Here is an 18,047-nt window from a genome sequence, read left to right on the forward strand (position 1 = left end):
TGCTGGTTCCAGGGAAGGAAGAGACTTCCCAGAGCTGTCCAGTTCAGGTGGTAGCACAGAGGGCTCAACCCCACCCCAGCAGCCAGTTGCCTGGGCAAAGAAAATGGGAATTGCCGCTTCTTCCTCCCACCCTCCGTGTTTGGGAAGAGTTGGATGGAGGCATAGGGTGGAGGTAGCTGGGTCCATGTGACTGTATTGGAGCTGGGTTCAAATTCCATCTTGTCCAGCTCTAGCTCCCAACTCCCCACCACCATGTTGATTTTGGTGTTGTTGTTTTTTTTTTAATTTTTTTATTTTTTTTTATTTTTATTTTATTTTTATTTTTATTTTTTATTTTTTTGATTTTGAGAGGTAGTGAAGAGTCATGTTTGAGCAAGCCCTGCAACTTCTCTAACCTTGTCTTTCGTGAATAAGAACGTTACTGCAACCCGTCAACCAGGGCTTGGTTAGCATGGCTTATGTCCTTGGGGGGCAGATCCCTTCCCATGTGGCTTAAAGCACCGAGACTCCAGACAAGTCTTAAAATCATGGTTCCCAGGACCAAGTGCCCAAGGTCAACTTCCCAGCTACACGGGGCTCTAAACAACTGTTGGACTGAGGAAGATCATGACTGTTCAGACTTTGCAGTTTTTATGAAAATACTTGGCTGAGAACATCTGTAGAGGAAAAGCCCCTTTCCCACTCCACCCTGCTCCCCCTCGTGCCTGGTCTGCTTGTCCCAAGGCTGCCTACCTTTAAGAAGAGAGTGGGCTCTGGGTTGTTGGTTAGTTAGAGCAGGCTCACCACAGGCCCTACTAGGACTGCAGAGCTGCCCACGCTCGTCCTTGGTCTTGACTGAGTACTCCGGACAGCTGGAAGCACCAATCAGACTGGCTACCTGGTGTTTGAGGATGCCAATCCTACCTCTCCCTCAGCCAGCCAGAAGCCCAACTTTTCTCCCACTTGGAAATAGACCCCTCGTTCCTTCATTCAAACCTGGGTACTGGGAATAGTATAACCTATCCTGGAACTTGGCCTGACACTCATCACAGCCTGCCCCACATCTGCTGCCTCCTGGGCCAGCTCCAGACCCCAGGCACAGTGTATGCCCTTGTCCACCTCCATCCTGTGATTATTTTTTTTTCCCTTGGCCTACTCTGCTTGGGTGACTTCATCCTTCCATACTTCCTTTTTATTCCCCTCCAGGACACTGGGGACTGAAGTGCTTTACCTCTGGCATCTATTTAGTGGTGATGCTGTTTAAGTGGAGAGGTTTTCCCACCAGAGATACTTTTTCCATTACTGCTGCTCAAGAGTACCCCACACCTCTGTCCACCATTGCTACCATCTGAGACTTGAAAAAAACTTCCTCTGCTCCCTTTCTCTACTATCCCAACTCTTTGTCCATGATCTCCCCCATTACAGCCCTTGATTCTCCAGACACTTCTGTCCCTTTGTTCACCCCAGCTCCTGGATCCCCTTTACAACCTTACTCATACCTGAAACACCAAGAACAGCTTCATCAAGAACCCCTGAATCCTGGTTGCATTTTAGCTCCCCAATGTGTGCCATTTTCTGTCATGTTTGGCTACCATTTTAACACCAACAAGATAGAAGACGAGGGTTAGTGGGCAGGATTTGGGTCACTTCACTGAGCCCTGCCCCCTGCACCCAGCAGGCATGAAGGAAAGGATGGTACGTGGTTTTCTCTTTTCTTGGCCTAGAGCTGTTTGCCACCAAATACTTGCCACAGCAATCCTTGAGTGCTTACTATGTGCCAGGCACTATTCTAGGCATTGGAGACAGCAATGGATCAAAAATATCCCTGCCTTGGGTGTGTGTTGGGGAAGGGGGCGGGTGCTGCTTATGTTCTGCTAGGGTGAGACCCAGAATAGACAAACACAAGTAAATTGTAAGAAGTTAACTGGTATCATTCGAAAGGACCAGGCCTGGGGGGGTCTAGAATGTTGGGGGTGCAGGTAGGCATTTTTAACGCAGGTAGGAAATTCAGGGTAGGCTTCATGAAGGTGACATTGAAGTAAAGACTTAGAAGAAGTGAAGGTATTAAGCATGTGGGTATCTAGAATATACTAGGCAGGGGGAACAGCAAGTGCAAAGTCCCTAGGGCTGGATTGTGCCTGCTTTATTCAGAAACAGCTAGAACGAAACGAATATGGAGTGAGACAAAGAAGAGTAGGAAATGAGAATGAAGTCAGAGAAATGATGGACCTGATGGTCTAGCCCACGGTGGACTTTAGTCCTTGTCAAGTATTTCCCCTCCCATCGTACTCTGGTAAATCCTCCCTAGTATGAATCTACCAGTGTGATCAAGGCTGCCATAAAACGAAGCCCAGAAGAGGCGGGGAAGCTGGTTTTGGACTGGGATACAGTGTAAAGATTAAAGATGTCCCAGAAGGCCTGCCAAAAGCTGCCGCCATTTGAGCTGGGCTTGTTGATAGAGTTTTCCAGGCATAGAGCAGTGAGGCATTTAGGTATGCTGTCAGTGCTTTACACATAATAGGCATGCAATAAATAAAACAGAAAATCGCAGACCTGGGAAGAGCCACGGGGGCGGAGGGACGACTCTGACAGGCAAGTGTTACCTGAGAGGTGGCAGGAAAGAAAACCCAAAACCGGGTGCATACGCAAACGCTCCCGTGAGGCGGTAAAGAGGTCTCCCGACCTAAAGTCTCAAGCATGCGCACTAACGCACCTTCCCCTCTAAAGGTCCGCCTTTCCTCTTTTCTCAGCCTAAGCTCCACCTCGGGAGTCTTGTAAAGGGAAAATGGGAGGGGCCAGGGGCGGGACTAAAGGCGATTGAACGCTCTTTTGGCCAATCATCTTGTGAAATATTCGGCCTATAGTGAGAGAGGCATTCAGAACAAAAAGAAATGCCCGCCTCCGGCGCTGAAAACCAATGAAAACCGGGCAGAGGCGGGGGTGTGGGGGGGCAGTGAATCACGCCTCTCCAGCTTAGCCACTCCCTTCATTCTTGCGCGGCCTCACCCCAGGGGGCAAATCCGATTGGCTGGACGACAACCTCAAAGGGCGGGGCCGCACATGTTCACAGTGGGAATGAGCTAGCGGAGCGGGGGGTGGGGGGAAGCTGGGCGGGGTTAGACTATGTCCTATTTAAGGTGGTAAAGGCAAATGATTCTCCAGGTTGCTTCTCCTAGAAAAGTCATCTTCTCGCGAACCTTTAAAATTCCTGCCTTCTGAGGCAGTTCAAGGGACTCAAACTGACAGCCTCATCTATCTTTTTCTTCCTTGCAAAAGTCCCGTTTGCCACCATGGGGATGTACCAAGTGAGACCAAGTAGGGGGACCGAGTGGTGACCGGCAGGCTGATTACTGGCTGCTGCCCACTTCGGTGGGCAAGCAAACTTCTAGCGAAATCGGAACTGAGTACTAAACAACCTCTACACTTCCCCCTGGCGCCGTTCCAGGGCTGGCGCCACATTCCCCGGTGGGCGCGCAATGGCCGCGCCCCCTCCCGGTGCGGACGGGTCTTTTGGTACATGCAGTCCGAGGTGAGTCCCCTCCTTCCCACTTCAGCCTTTTCGGCGCGTGCGTGCGCATGCGCGGAGCGCGGCGCGCGCGGCGGTTGGGCCGTTGGGTGTTCGGCCCTGGGATCCGCCGCGTCTCCGCAAGCAGTCGGCTCTGAGCCGCGAGCCGCCGTGAGCTCTCGGGTTCGAGCGGGCGCCAGCGAGCCCGGGGGCATCGCCCGCAGCGGCCAAGCTCATGGCCGGCTGAGCGGGACGCCGCCTCCGCCTCAGCCACCGCCGCCGCCGCCGCCTCCTCCTCCTCAGCCGGCGGCGGCCCGGGCCCAGCAGCCATGGCCGAAGACTACTGGGACGGGCGCCTGCGGCGAACAGGAGGAGAAGGAGGTCGCGCGGCCTCAGCCCGGGCCGCCGCCCCAGGCGCCGCCGCGCCGGCCCCGCGGCGCTGAGGTTGCTCGCGCGCCCCCGCCGGTGAGCGCGTCCGCGAGACGTGGGGTGGGGGCTGCCCTTCCTCTTGCAGAACCAACCCAGACCCCGGGCGGTGCCCAGGGGTCTGGGCTGCACAGCTGGCATGTGCCCCCTCCCCCAGCGAATTTCCCAGAGTGCACCGGGGCAAGGGTCATTCGGGGCCTCCCTGACCTTGGCCCCGCCCTGGGCCCGGTCTGGGAGCTGGGGATGGGCAGCCCTGTGGGTGCTAATGGGGAGCAGGGTGATCAAAAGACCAAAAGATGTGGAAGTGGGTGGTGAAAGGCTCGAGGTTTGCTAATGGCTTGAGCTTTGGAGGGGTCGGAGCCGGTGATAAGTCTTACCGCTGTGTAGGGCTTGACGCCCAGCGTATGCTAACCGGGGGGTGGACAGTGGGTGGCCCCGACGGTGTGTGATAGGGGAGAGTATGTCAGAGGAATGCTGAGGTATGCAAACGGAGTTATAGGTGCGGAGAGACCCCGTGTGTGTTAATGGGGGATAAGGTGGTAGAGATAGCAGGAGGTATGCTAATAGGATCAGAGCTCTGAAGCCCTATGTGTGGTAATGAGCGTTCAGGATGGTGTTAATACTATGTATTTGTCCATGAGGGACTGCAGCGTGTGGGTCTGGAGAGTGCTCCTGGAGGTCAGGATAGTGGAAGAACTCGGAGCGTTAAGAGTGTGCTAATGGGGGTCATCGCTGTAGAGGGTACGTTCCTGTGTTTATAATAAAGGTCTGAGTAGTATGAGGCCCAGTATATTGCTAATGGGGACAGAGTGGTGGAAGACCCGAGCTGTGTTACTGGGTATCAGGAGTTATGGGTCTATGTGGAGTGGGAGGGCACAGTGGTGAGGGAAATGTCTTAGCACTGTAAGAGGTTCAGTCTATTAAGGGTTAAGATGGTGTGAAGTTAGTGTGTATCCATGAGGACAAGGGTTATGAGATTCTGGGATGCGATAAGGGACAGTTACGTATGAAATTCTAATGACAGTTGATATGGGTTTAGAGCCTTAGAGGTGCTTAAATGTGTGCCATCAGGGGAAGAGTCAGCAGTATGAGGTCTGGAAAATGCTAGCGAGCATCAGAACATTGCGAAGACAGTATGTGTTTGTGTCCACGGGGAACTGGGGTGTGTTGAGGTTCCAAAGGGTGCAGTAAGGAGGATTGGGGTCATGAAGAGAACAGGCATAACTGTGGAGGAGTTGAAGCAAAGAGAAATTAAGGACAGGAATATGTGAAGGTCTAGGTGTGGTAAAGTGGATTTAGAACGATGGAGGGCTGAAGTGTGCTAATGGGGCTCCAGGCTGAATGAAGACCTGTGTGCGCTAATGAGGGTCAGGCCATTATAGAACAGTGTTTGTGTGTCCATGGGGAATGGGGCTGAGTAAGGGTTCAGGGTGTGCTAATAGGGAGTACTGTGTGAGTTCCAGTGTATGTTAATAGAGGTCAGGGTGAAGTGAAGGTCCAGCTTGTGCTGACAGGAAGTGGTGGGGACAGGGTAGTGTAGAAGGATCAGAATATGTGTTTAATGATGGTTATAGCCGTGGAGGGGTCTGAGTGTGGGCAAAAACAGGTCAGGGATTGGCAAGTTTCACTTTGTGTTAATGAGATTCAGGGGAGTGTGAAGGTCCAGTGAGTGCTAATGTGGGTCAGCTGTAGAGGGTCCCAAGTGCGTGTTAATAGGGGTCAGAATCATGCACGGGGAACAGTGTGTTAATGGGGGTAAGTGCTTTGGAGAACCTAACAGGCGGCTGGGCCTGGGAGGCATCCAAGAATGTGGGGTGGTAAGAGTTAAACTAGAGGGGCCCGAGCATATTCAAACAGAATTCTCTGCTCTTTGGGGGCTCTGTATGCTGATGGGGGTTGGAAATAAATGGAGAAATTGCAGGTGCTGAAAGTTAGAATGCAGGGAGGCCTTTTTGAGGGTCCAATGTGTGCTTATGGGAGTCTGGACAGGCTGAGGGTGATGTGTTCTTGGTGGGAGTGAGTAAATGTAATGGCTATGTCCTCAGTGGTCAGTGTGGTGTGAAGTGATGAGTGCCCTTGTGTGTGAGAGTATTCCGAGGATGGGTGTGTGTCCTCAGGGGTCAGGAAGGACATATGCCCTTTTTTGGTGGAGTTGTGTATCCAATTTCTTGTTCCCTCCCTCACTATTCTAAAATCTAAAAAGCTCAGAAGATGGAAATAATAACATTTAAAAGTTTTATCGTATATTAATGTTCAAGTGTCTCTGTTCACAAAGGTCTGCCCAGGGCACCCCTGCTGGGAATGTTGTGTGATACGCAGGTTTTGTATCCTGTCTTCCTAAAATCCCCAAAAAACTGAACTCTGGAACATGTCCAGCCCTTGGAGTTTCCAGTTAGAGGTCATGGACCCTGGCTCCTTCTGGCTCCCTCCTCATCTTCCATCCAGCCCTACTTACCGTCCCCCCAGATGTCCCATTCCCTGCCACAACAGGCAAAGCGACTGGGTATTTGTACCATGGATGCAAGACTGCCTTTGGGGGCTGGCCATGCTTCTTCAGCTTCAGGTCCAGTGTTTGGCCTACTGGGTCAGGATTTTTGTTGTTATTCTGGGTTCTCTGAATGGACCTCATCTTCTTTACTGGGGTCTTTCTGCTAGGCTGGCCCCTCCTGGGGGTGGTGAGGTCAGGTAGGCGGAAGCAGGGTGTAGGGACCAGTGAGGTAAGCACCTGATTTCAAGGTAACAGATGACCCACTTCTCTCCTCGAATCCAGCCTCAGCCCCAGCCCCACCTTCCTACCTTCCCACCTTCCCACCTCCTATCTAGCTCTACTTCCCTTGGGCCCAGGGCCATCGTAGGTCCTGCTGTGAGTCCATATGGTTCCTAGGCCAGGTCTTTCCCCCTCCTTGTTGGCCTAGAGCCCAGGAGGAAGCAGAAGAAGGCCAGCCTAAGCCTTTTGGTGGCCCTGTTCCCTCCAGCAGCCCCATCTAGGTCATCTTCCTGCCGATGCCAGTGTCCCTGGGCCACCTTTTCTGGAGTTGTTCACGAAGAGCCAACTTTACCCTGCCCATCCTGGTAGAGATTGGTCTTAGGCCCTCAGTACCCTGATTCATTAATTTCTGCCATAAGCACTTTTTGAGCATCTACTCTGTGTCAGTCACTGTTCCAGGTCCTCAGGATATAGCCGTGACCTAAACAGAAATCTACCCTGGCGGAGCTGATCTTCTAGTTATGGCGGTGAGGAGACAGACAGTTAAGAATACAGAAACCAATAAATAGATGGTGTCATTTCTGAGGAGGTGATAAGTGCTGGGGGGGTAATTTGGCAAAGAGAGGGAGCTCAGTGTAGTTGAGATTTTAAATAGGGTTATTTGTGCAGGGTCATCCATTAAAAAGGTGATATTTGAACAATGGTCCGAAGAGGGCGAGGGAGTGAGCTGTTTTGAAATCTGGGGGAAGGGTATTCCACATACCAGGAATAGCCAGTGCAAAGGCCCTGAGGTAGGACTGCTGGGTGTGGTTGCAGACCAGCAACTAGCAATGATTGAGGGGGAGGTGAGGCCAAAGAGATAATAGGGGTTAATAGGGTAAGACCTAGTGGACCACCCTTGAGGACTGGGACATTTATTTGGGGTGATAAGGGAGATGTATACTCTCAAGTAGAGGAGAAATGAGACCTGGCTTATAAAAATCTGGATGGGACCCATAGGGTCCTAACCTGATTGAAACTTTCCAGCAGCCCTCAGGACAGCTGGTATGCTTTGAGATCCATGCCCCCCCCACAACCCTACCCAGTGGTTGGGTCTGGGCAAGACTCCCCTCTCCATGCACCCCTCACTCAGGTAGACCAGTGGGGTAGTCCACTTAGTCACCATGACGATGGTTGTTAGGGAAGGTAGGAGCGTCCTTGTGGTTGTGGGGAGCATTCTGCCCTGGCAGTTGGGGGTGATGTGGGGCTGGTGCCGGCGAAACATGCCATTCTATGGGCGTGCCCAGGGCCGTATTGGTGGCCCTTCAGTCCTGGGCGAGCCTCTCACCCCATCCACAGCTGGGTCCATCATTGCCGCTGCACCTGAGAAGGCCTGCTGTGGAGGCCTCTGCTCCCACAGTGAGGCTGCCCCCATAGAGGCCAACACTTCACCGGTTGGGCCCTTACCCTCAGCCAGCCACCCAAGCCTCAATACCCAGGTGTGCTACTTAGGAGCAGGGTCCCCAGGGGCTGGTGGGAGGTACTGACAAGGGTCCCCATCTATGGCAGGTTTCTAGGATTCCCGAGCAGTTCCAGGGCTCAACAGTGGTTGGTTGGGTGGGCACTGATACAAATCCATGTCAGTGTGCCTCACTAAGTTGTCTTGGGTTTTAAGGGTACCCTTTAGTAATGGGTACTAACGTGGGACCCATTCCCATCTCTATCCCCTGCTCAGGTCGCCATGGATCGGATGAAGAAGATCAAGCGGCAGCTGTCGATGACACTCCGAGGGGGCCGAAGTACGGACAAGACCAATGGTGCCCCTGAACAGATAGGCCTGGATGAGAGTGGGGGTGGCGGTGGCACTGACCTTGGAGAGGTACCCACTCGTGCTGCTCCTGGGGAACCTCGCTCTGGACGGGGCCCACTCAGCTCTGCACCAGGTAGGTCCACTGACCACTCCTGCCCCTGAGTCTGGCCCCCAGGTGCTGCCTCCCAGCCGAGCTCCCCCTTAGACTTGTGCTATTTCCGTTTTCCTTTCTCCATTTTTTCTCCTTTCCCTGCCATCTTCTCCACACTCTCTCTCCGTCCATCTGTGTCCCTTTCCTTGGCTTTGTGCCCAGGCCTCAGGGGGAGAAAGAGTGCCCTGCCTGCTGCAGCTGCCCCAACCTTCCCTTTGCCCTTCTCCTGCACTCTGCACCCCCTTAGGCCTATTGGTGCCTGCCTTCCCAGGGCCTTTGGCTACTCTGCCACTGCCTGCCTCCTGGCCCTGGGCCAGCACCAGTCTCAGCTCACCCCTGGAATGGGGTGCTCCACTAGGTGACTATTGTCCCTCCACCCCTATCCAACCAGTCTCGACCTGTCTGAATTTCCCTGGGCCTTGCCTCCCTCTCCCTGAGGGACTCCAGGCTGCTCTGGGGGCTTGTGTGTACATGTGTGATGAGGGAATGTGTTCTGCTGGGGAGGGGGGTTCCTGGGGCTCCAGACCTCAACTGGTCTGCCCTCCTCCCCCTGTCCTCACTACCAGAGATTGTACATGAGGACTTGAAGATGGGGTCTGATGGGGAAAGTGACCAGGCTTCAGCCACGTCCTCGGATGAGGTGCAGTCGCCAGTGAGGGTGCGCATGCGCAACCATCCCCCACGCAAGATCTCCACTGAGGTGCTTAACCCCCTATCTGGCTGGTGGTGGGGCTAGAAAAGAGGGTTCAACCTGGGGAGGTGGAGCTCATGGCCCTGTTTCTCACCTGTCTTGCCTGCTAGGACATCAACAAGCGCCTGTCACTACCAGCCGACATCCGGCTGCCTGAGGGCTACCTTGAGAAGCTGACCCTCAATAGCCCCATCTTCGACAAGCCCCTCAGCCGCCGCCTCCGCCGCGTCAGCCTAGTGAGCATCTCCTGTTCTGGTCCTCTTCCCCCCCACCACGGCTTCTCCCCCACCTCCACCCCACTTCTCTCCCCAGCCAGTCCCCTCCTGTGAGCCTGCTTCAGCCTACCCCTTTACCCCACAGTCTGAGATTGGCTTTGGGAAACTGGAGACCTACATCAAGCTGGACAAGCTGGGCGAGGTGAGAGAGAGTCACAGGGCCTGTGGTGGGGATAGGGGTCTGTGAGAACTTCCTGCAGCCTCAAGCTCCTCTCCTATCACTCTTCCCCACACCCTAGGGTACCTATGCCACCGTCTACAAAGGCAAAAGCAAGCTCACAGACAACCTTGTAGCACTCAAGGAGATCAGACTGGAACATGAAGAGGGGGCACCCTGCACCGCCATCCGGGAAGGTACAGACACCCAAGAAGGCTGTCCCAGGCTTCCCGGGCTCTCCCCATGGCACATTAACATGCGCGTGTGTGCGCACACATACACACATGCCCCATAGTGAGAACAGAGACTGGGGCTTTGGGGACTTCCCTTCTGACACTCCGGGCTTCAGGAGAAAGTGCCCATCATGCAAATATTTAGATAATAATCAAGATAACCAGGAATCTGTTCCTGTTTGGAGAAGAGGCCAAGGAATTAGAGAGCAGGGTACTTGCCTTGGTTCTGAGAGCACCCGTGAAGATGCTCAACAATTTCCTTGACACAACAATTTCTAGTCATAATATCACATGGAATGAACCTGAATTGCATAGGTATTATGTGTGCAAACTCAGTTTCACACAAAGCTGCAGGCCTCTGTACTGAGGGAAGTCAGTACAGAAATAAAAAACAAGTTGTGAAAATCTAATGTCACATAAAACTGGGGCTGCAGTCCCAGGTTCTTGCTCCACACTCTTCTCTGAGCCTTAGTTTCCACATCTGCAACATAAGGAAACACCTTCTTGGTATTAGGTGGGAAAGAGCCAATGGCTCTCCATCAGCCCAGAGTGCTCAGGGAAACAAGGAAACCCTGGACTCATCCCTGTCTGGTCCTTGCTTTCACTTCTATCCTGAGGGTGAGGTCCTGACTCTTCCCCATCTCACCCTCATACTTCCTGCAGTGTCCCTGCTCAAGGACCTCAAACACGCCAACATCGTCACACTACATGACATCATCCACACGGAGAAGTCCCTCACCCTTGTCTTTGAGTACCTGGTAAGTTTGGGTGGCAGTGGGTCCTGGGGGGAAGATGAGGAGATGGCCACTATCTCCTCTTCTTTCCACTATCTCCTCTTCTCTCCTCAGGACAAGGACCTGAAGCAGTACCTGGATGACTGTGGGAACGTCATCAACATGCACAACGTGAAAGTGGGTGTGGGGCAGGAAGCAGGGGCACATGGGGGCCCCCACTCACCCACTCCACCCCACAAAATCCCAGAAACAGACTTTTCCTGTTTGGCTTTTTTTTGCTGGGAGCCCTTGGAGGGCATTGGGACCCTGTCCTCTTTTGTGAGATAAGGCTCTGAGCTCAGTGTCTGTGTTTGGGAGGGGGAACAGTATCTGCTGGGGGTCAGGCTACTGGATACCCTTTGACCTCTCCCTGCCCTTCCTGGGTCCTAGCTGTTCCTGTTCCAGCTGCTCCGTGGCCTGGCCTACTGCCACCGGCAGAAGGTGCTACACCGAGACCTCAAGCCCCAAAACCTGCTTATCAATGAGAGAGGAGAGCTGAAGCTGGCGGATTTCGGTACCCTGGCCTCCCCCTTCCTCCCAGTGATCCCCCAGCCTTACCCTCTTATTTTCCCCCTTCCTCATGACTACCTCATCTCAGTTCCTTTCAGCTTTTCTGAGCTTTGCTTCAGACGCCCTTAGTCCCCAGCTCTACTGTCCCCCAGACTGCCTGGGACCTCCTCAATTCCAGCTGCCCCTTCTCTCAACCCTTCAGGCCTGGCCCGAGCTAAGTCAATTCCAACGAAGACCTACTCCAACGAGGTGGTGACACTGTGGTACCGGCCTCCCGACATCCTGCTTGGCTCCACAGACTACTCTACCCAGATTGACATGTGGTAAGGACATGTGGAAGTGTGGCAGGAGCCAGTGTGCTGAAGGGGGTGGCTCGTCACGGCAGCCAACCAGCTGACCGCCTCCCCTGTTCGCTGTGTTCTCCCTGCTTAGGGGTGTGGGCTGCATCTTCTATGAGATGGCCACGGGCCGGCCCCTCTTCCCAGGCTCCACAGTGGAGGAACAGCTGCACTTCATCTTCCGCATCTTGGGTGAGGATGGTTGAGCCCACTAGGAGCCATGGAGACATTTAGAGGTGCCCTGTGAACACTTAGAGTAATTTTTCTTCCCTGCCAGGAACCCCAACTGAAGAGACGTGGCCAGGCATTCTGTCCAACGAAGAGTTCAAGACATACAACTACCCCAAGTATCGAGCCGAGGCCCTTTTGAGCCATGCACCCCGGTGAGGCTCATGGCAGGGGGTGGGGGGGTGTTAAGGGCCAGAATGCCCAAACTCAATTTAAAGCAGGTCCTCTTGTCCTTGCGGTAGACTTGACAGTGATGGGGCTGACCTCCTTACCAAGCTGCTGCAGGTAAGCCCACCCTCCTGGGCCAGCCTTGGGGGTTAGGGGATCCTAGGTGTGGGGAGACAGGGAGCTCCAGGGGTAGGGTCTGGGGTGGGGAGGAAGAGAGGCCTACTTGTTGAAGGTGTCAGTACACCACCAGTGCTGCCACCGCCCCTGCCCCTATCCCTCTTTCCCCTACTCAGTTTGAAGGTCGCAATCGGATCTCCGCGGAGGATGCCATGAAACATCCATTCTTCCTCAGTCTGGGGGAGCGGATCCACAAACTTCCTGACAGTGAGTGGAACTGGTAGGGGGGTGTGGGGAACAAGACATGGGGCAGATTGTGCAGGGCTCTGGCTAGGTCATCTCTGAGGAGGCACACCCTTGTTCACAAGTGTGATGTGTCTATTACAAAAACTATTTTACTTTTAGTTACTTTTTACCTTTCATGGAAATTTTTAAACCTACATGAAAATAGATGCAACATCACTTTCCCTTTTTTTTGTAAATATTTTTTTTAATAAAATACATATTGAGGGATCCCTGGGTGGCTCAGCAGTTTAGCGCCTGCCTTTGGCCCAGGGCATGATCTTGGAGTCCCGGGATCAAGTCCCACATCGGGCTCCCTGCAAGGAGCCTGCTTCTCCCTCTGCCTGTGTCTCTGCCTCTCTTTCTCTGTCTCTCATGAATTTATTTCTCTAAATAAAATCTTTAAAATAATACGTATTGAGAAATGCACAGGTCATAAGTATACACAGCACAATGAATTTTCACAAACTAAACACACCCATGTAACTGGCATACAGGTCAAGAAATAGGATGTGAGGGTACCTGAGTGGCTCAGTTGGTTAAGATCTGCCTTCAGCTCAGGTCATGATCCCAGGGTCCTGGGATCAAGTCCCATATTGAGCTCCCTGCTCAATGGGGAGTCTGCTCCTCCCTCTCCCTCTGCCCCTCCTTCAGCAGAGACATAGGCAGAGGGAGAAACAGGCTTCATGTAAGGAGCCCGATGTGGGACTCGATCCCAGGACCCCGGGATCACAACCTGAGCCAAAGGCAGATGCTCAACCACTGAGTCACCCAGGTATCCCCACTAGTTGGATTTCTAACAGCATAGATAAGTTTTCCCCATCCTTGTACTCTACAGAAATGGAATCACACAGGGTATTCTCTTTTTATACTTGATTTTAAAAAAAAGATGTATTTATTTATTTTAGAGAGGACAAGAGTGAGCAAGCAAGTGGGGGGAAGAGGGAGAGAAATCCTCAAGTGAACTCCCAGCTAAGCATGGAGCCCAACTGGGTCTTGATCCTAGGATCCTGAGATCGTGACCTGAGCCGAAACCAAGAGTTGGACACTTAACTGACTGAGCCACCAGGCACCCTAAAGATTTATTTATTTTAGAGGGAGAAAGAGAGAGTAGGCAGTGGGGAGGGACATAAATATAAGGAAAGAATCTTAAACAGTCTCCATGCTGAGCACACAGCCCAACACAGGGCTCAATTTCAGGACCCTGAGATCAGGACCTGAACCAAAACCAAGAGTCTGATGTTAAACTGACTGTGCTACCCAAGTGCCCCTTCATGCCTGATTTTTAAAAACTTCTTAATATGGACACTTTAAAATTATATATATTTAGGGGTGCTTGGCTGATTCAGTCAGTGGAGCTAGGACTCTTGATCTTGGGGTTGTAAGTTTGAGTCTCATGTTGGGTGAAGAGATTACTTGAAAAAAATTAAATAGGGGTCCTTGGGTGGCTCAGTTGGTTAAGCGTCCAGCTCTTGGTTTTGGCTCAGGTCGTGATCTCAGGGTTGTGAGCACCACATCACTCTCTATGCTCTGCATGGAATCTGCTTGTCCTTCTGCCTCCCTCCCTCCCTCTCTGCCCCTCTTCACACTTCTCTTTCTCTTGCTTACTCGCTTTCTCTCAAAATCTTATTTTAGAAAATAAATGATACTTATTTATATATTAGATGAAATACTGTGAGTCCCCAAGTACTCTAACATCTCATCAACTTGTGGCCAATCTAGTTTTATCTATATTCCCTCTGATTATTTTGAATCAGATCCCAGATATATCATTCATCTATAAATTTAGCATGTATCTCAAACATTTAATAACTATTGGTATTATAGCTTTAAAAAATTGGCCCACTTCCTGTATCTCCCCGGTGGTTTAATCTAAATCAAATCCCAGTGTTCATCACCTGGACTCAACAGATGGTAATTGCAACACTATGATCACACTTGACAGAATTACTGATTTCCTAGTGTCCTGTAATAATCCATATTCCATATTCCCTAGTTGTAGCTGGTTTGTGTGTAAGGATTATTTGACAGGTGAAAGCCATGCCTCTCAAAGAAAAGGCAATTTTTGGTAATTCCAATAGGGCCATGTGGGCAGTGATCCTGGATGGGCCTATGGGTCATTTTCCACTGTCTGTCTTCCACCCACAGCTACTTCCATATTTGCACTAAAGGAGATCCAGCTACAAAAGGAGGCCAGCCTTCGGTCTTCGTCAATGCCTGACTCGGGTAGGTGTGGCCCTCACCCTCTTTCCCTGCCCCAGCCACCTACTTGCTTACCTACCAACAGCCATCCGCTCTGCTTTCCCCTGCAGGCAGGCCAGCTTTCCGCGTGGTGGACACCGAGTTCTAAGCTGAGTTCTAAGCCACAAACCGAGGCCCCAGCAGGCAGCAGCAGCTGGAGGGATGCCACTCCCCTCACAGGGCAGCCCCCAACTGCATCCTTCTTGCTTGCTGCCTGCCTACCTGCCTGACTCATGCTCGCCTGCCCACATGTTCCCTGCTGCCTGTCCAAACACCCGACCATTGGCCTGTCAGCCCACCCATTGGCCTGTCTGCTGGGTGCTAACAAAGCTCTCATCGCTCCTTCGCCTGGTTTGTCTGTCTGTCTGTCTGTCTCTGTCTCAGTAGTTGCCGGCGGACAGCATGGTTGTGCCAGCCTCCCACACTGAGGCCAGGCCTACCCCTCTTCCCCATCATATCCTCCCCCAGGACCACTGACCGCTACCCGACGGCCAGCCAGGGGTCCGGAGCTAGTCCAGGCTGGGGATCTCGGCTCAGACAGGATCTGGCAATGCCTTGGGTCTGAGGCTTCCCTTGCCTGCTTTCCTGCCTGCCCCACTTGCCTCATGTTGTGTGGGCTTTTTTTTGTTGTTGTTGTTGTTTGTTTCACTCATTGTCGTTTTTTAATTATTTTAAATGAGGTTTTCATTTTTTAAATGCAATATCTCTGTATACAGACTGGCTGGGCCCCACCCCCTGCGTGTGGCCCTCCCACAGTATTTTGTGCAATGAAGCCCTGCTCTCAGCCTTTCCAAGGCAGGGACACAGCCCCTATTTGGAACCCTGACCATCACTAGACCCTGGGGTTGGCTAAGGGAAAGCATGCCTCGACCATTTGCCTTCCTACCCCACCCCACCCCCACCCGCCATCCCCAGCAGCAGGGGGACCTGGGGACTACGGGAGACTCTCTGGGAGGTGGATGAGGTGGGGGGCCCCCCACTCTTTCCCTCCTGCAGTCCCACAGCTGGGGCCTCCTTCCTTCTCAGGGTCTCCTTAGCCCAACCCTCCTGCCCCTGTCCCACTCGGTGCTGTTGAGTAGGGGCCCTGCCAGGAACTGACCAACTCTTCAAGGAGCCATAGTGTGTATATGTGCACAAGCAGGGGCAGAGGGGTGCTGGGGGTCTGTGCCCAGGCATTATCCCCTAACCCCTGGGGAGGGTGAGGCAGGGCAGGGACAGTCTCTGGGGTCAGTCCCAGATGGGTGGTTACCTCCCCATCCTCCACTCTAAACCTGGGGCCCTCAAATGGGGTGGGAGGGTTGGGGTGGGGGCCCTCCTAGTGGGGTTTGGGGGGTTGGGTTCCTGAATGCACCATAATCGCTGTATGAAATATTAAAAAGTCTAAAGTGAAAAACCTGATTGCAAGTCCCTGCAGGGGTGGGGGTGGGCTCAGTCCAAGGTGAGTTCTGGGACCTTGGAGAATTCATACCTGGCCCCCGACATCTAGGAGAGCACTGAGATGGGCCAGGGACATGGCATGACTGAAAGCCATCTGAGGGGTTGCACACACAATAGTGGAACATTTTTGTTGAAGCAGGTAGGGCAGGCTGAAAAGAGGATGAGCTAAGAATCAAGAAGAGTGAGATTTACCCAAGAATATGAGAATGCCAGATAGGGCGGGGACAGGTGTATGTAGAGGGACTGTGAGAGACACTTGGAAGACTCCGTTAAACCAAGAGGTGAGGCAGGGAGGACCAGTATGACCACACATCAGAACTGGACACCATGAGGCAGGCCAGGTGGAGAGAGAGTATGAGAGGAGGGATAGATTTTTGGATCACTGAGTAGGTAGGGGAATCATAATGGATCAAATTCAGGAATGGAGCCACCGATGGATGGAACTGGAAGTTTGGATTTTTGGTGTCCAGGGAGTAACAGAAATCCTGAGAAGGATGCAGTGGTTTGTGAGAGTCCAAATAGCACAGCCTAGAACTTGGACTCAAGTGTGAGGATAATGGGGGCTTTGGTTACCTTTGTCCTGGGAGTTCTGGCCTCTGTCCCAACATCTGGGCAAAGCCAAGGACAGCTTTTCAAACAGAAGAGGTGGGGGTGGGCAGGGCCAGGCAAATACTGCAGGTAATAAGCCTAAGGCTGGTTACTGTAGTCCCGGGGTGGCGGCCCAAGAACTTCTAATCATTCCACTGTGCCGCTGTAAGCATTTTGGTGATCTCTCGGCTTGTAGCCTTATGGTTACATGACACCTGCCATGTTCTCAGAGATGGGGAAGCAAGCGAGGAAAACCGGACACCCTATTTCCTTGTAATAGGGCTGAACCTTCTACAAACTTCTTAGCAGACTTCTCGAGCCATTCTATGGCTCGCATAAGATGATATGGCCACCTCTGGCAGCAAGGGATGCTGGGAAAATGAAGACCCTGCAAAGGGAGACAGGATTGCCAAACCAAACTTAGAAGGGCTGGAATTTACACAACTGCTCTGGCAAGTGGTAGGGTCATTGCTGTGTGCAGAGGTTGGCCTTTGGAAGGTGAGGAAACCAAACAGTCTAGGCCTGGGAAGGGAGGCCTCTTGAATTGTAGGAAGGACAGGCTATCCAATAAATGGGGAGGGAGAGTCTGCAGAGGGGCAATGAGGAAAGGCAATTCAGAGGACCTGACCAGATTAAGCTGGGCTTCAAAAGCAGCTACTTGCCATGTGCCAGACCAAATTCAATGCCATTATAGAGAACCCTGGATGAAAGGGCTGTTCTCTTTCCATCCCCAGAATTTACACAACTGAGTTGTAACCCCTCGGCTGTTCAGGTCTGGGCCAGGGGCTGGAATCACAGTAATAAAGACAATCCCTGCCCTGTAGAGGTTAACTGAAAAGAGTAAATTATATCTGGTGGATGGGTGGGATTTGAAATTGTTCAGGGAGAGGTGAGGGTATTCTGGACACTCCAAGCCCAGGGAGCTGTGTGCACCAGCCTAGAGGTATAGGAAGGCAAGCTGTGTGGTCTTGCTTGTGGGAATGGGTGGTGATAAGTCACTGAACCAGAGCCAGAATCATGAGCCCATCTTGGGGGAGAGTATGTGGGACGGTCAGGTGGGGCAGCCAACACAGGTAGATAAAGAGAGCCAGAGAGTGAAATGCTAAAGTTATCAACAAGAGGAAGGGCTAGAAGCCTCAGCAGAAAAGGATGACAGAGCCTAGTGCAGTGGTTCTCAACCAGAGATCTCCACCCCCAGGGAACACTGGCAAAGTCTAGAGACACTTTTGGTGATGAGAAAATTAGGGGATGATACTGCTATCCAGTGGGTAAATGGCAGGGATGCAACTAAATATCCTACAATGCTTCCCACAACAGAAATGTCAATAGATCTTGATTGAGAACTCCTGACCTGGGGCAATGGTTCTAAACTTTTTGGTCATGATCCCTTTAATAGTCTTAAAAATTGAGGACATCTAAAGAGCTTTTGCTTATATAGCCTCTCAGAATATT

The 18,047-nt window shown here is 52.3% G+C and overlaps 1 protein-coding gene across 3 annotated transcripts; it reads left to right on the plus strand.

Annotated features, from left to right (window-relative positions):
* Window positions 1–3,600: 3,600 nt before the first annotated feature.
* CDK16 (cyclin dependent kinase 16) lies at window positions 3,601–14,916 on the plus strand. Of its 3 annotated transcripts, none has more exons than XM_055338776.1 (16): window positions 3,601–3,949; window positions 8,332–8,539; window positions 9,124–9,257; window positions 9,359–9,484; window positions 9,609–9,665; window positions 9,763–9,877; window positions 10,577–10,671; window positions 10,762–10,824; window positions 11,077–11,200; window positions 11,399–11,519; window positions 11,629–11,726; window positions 11,812–11,917; window positions 11,984–12,047; window positions 12,224–12,314; window positions 14,478–14,555; window positions 14,642–14,916. In XM_055338776.1, the coding sequence occupies exons 2-16, from the start codon at window positions 8,338–8,340 to the stop codon at window positions 14,677–14,679; spliced, it is 1,512 nt and encodes a 503-aa protein (XP_055194751.1). In that variant the 5' UTR covers window positions 3,601–3,949; window positions 8,332–8,337; the 3' UTR covers window positions 14,680–14,916. The 3 variants fall into 3 exon arrangements, with proteins under 3 accessions (XP_055194751.1, XP_055194750.1, XP_055194752.1); XM_055338775.1 differs by lacking the exon at window positions 3,601–3,949 and adding an exon at window positions 7,128–7,144; XM_055338777.1 differs by lacking the exon at window positions 3,601–3,949 and adding an exon at window positions 7,129–7,144 and having other exon boundaries at window positions 12,005–12,047.
* The last annotated feature ends 3,131 nt before the right edge of the window (window positions 14,917–18,047 follow it).

Source organism: Nyctereutes procyonoides, unplaced genomic scaffold (genome assembly GCF_905146905.1).
Source record: "Nyctereutes procyonoides isolate TBG_1078 unplaced genomic scaffold, NYPRO_anot_genome, whole genome shotgun sequence".
Lineage (NCBI taxonomy): Eukaryota > Metazoa > Chordata > Mammalia > Carnivora > Canidae > Nyctereutes > Nyctereutes procyonoides.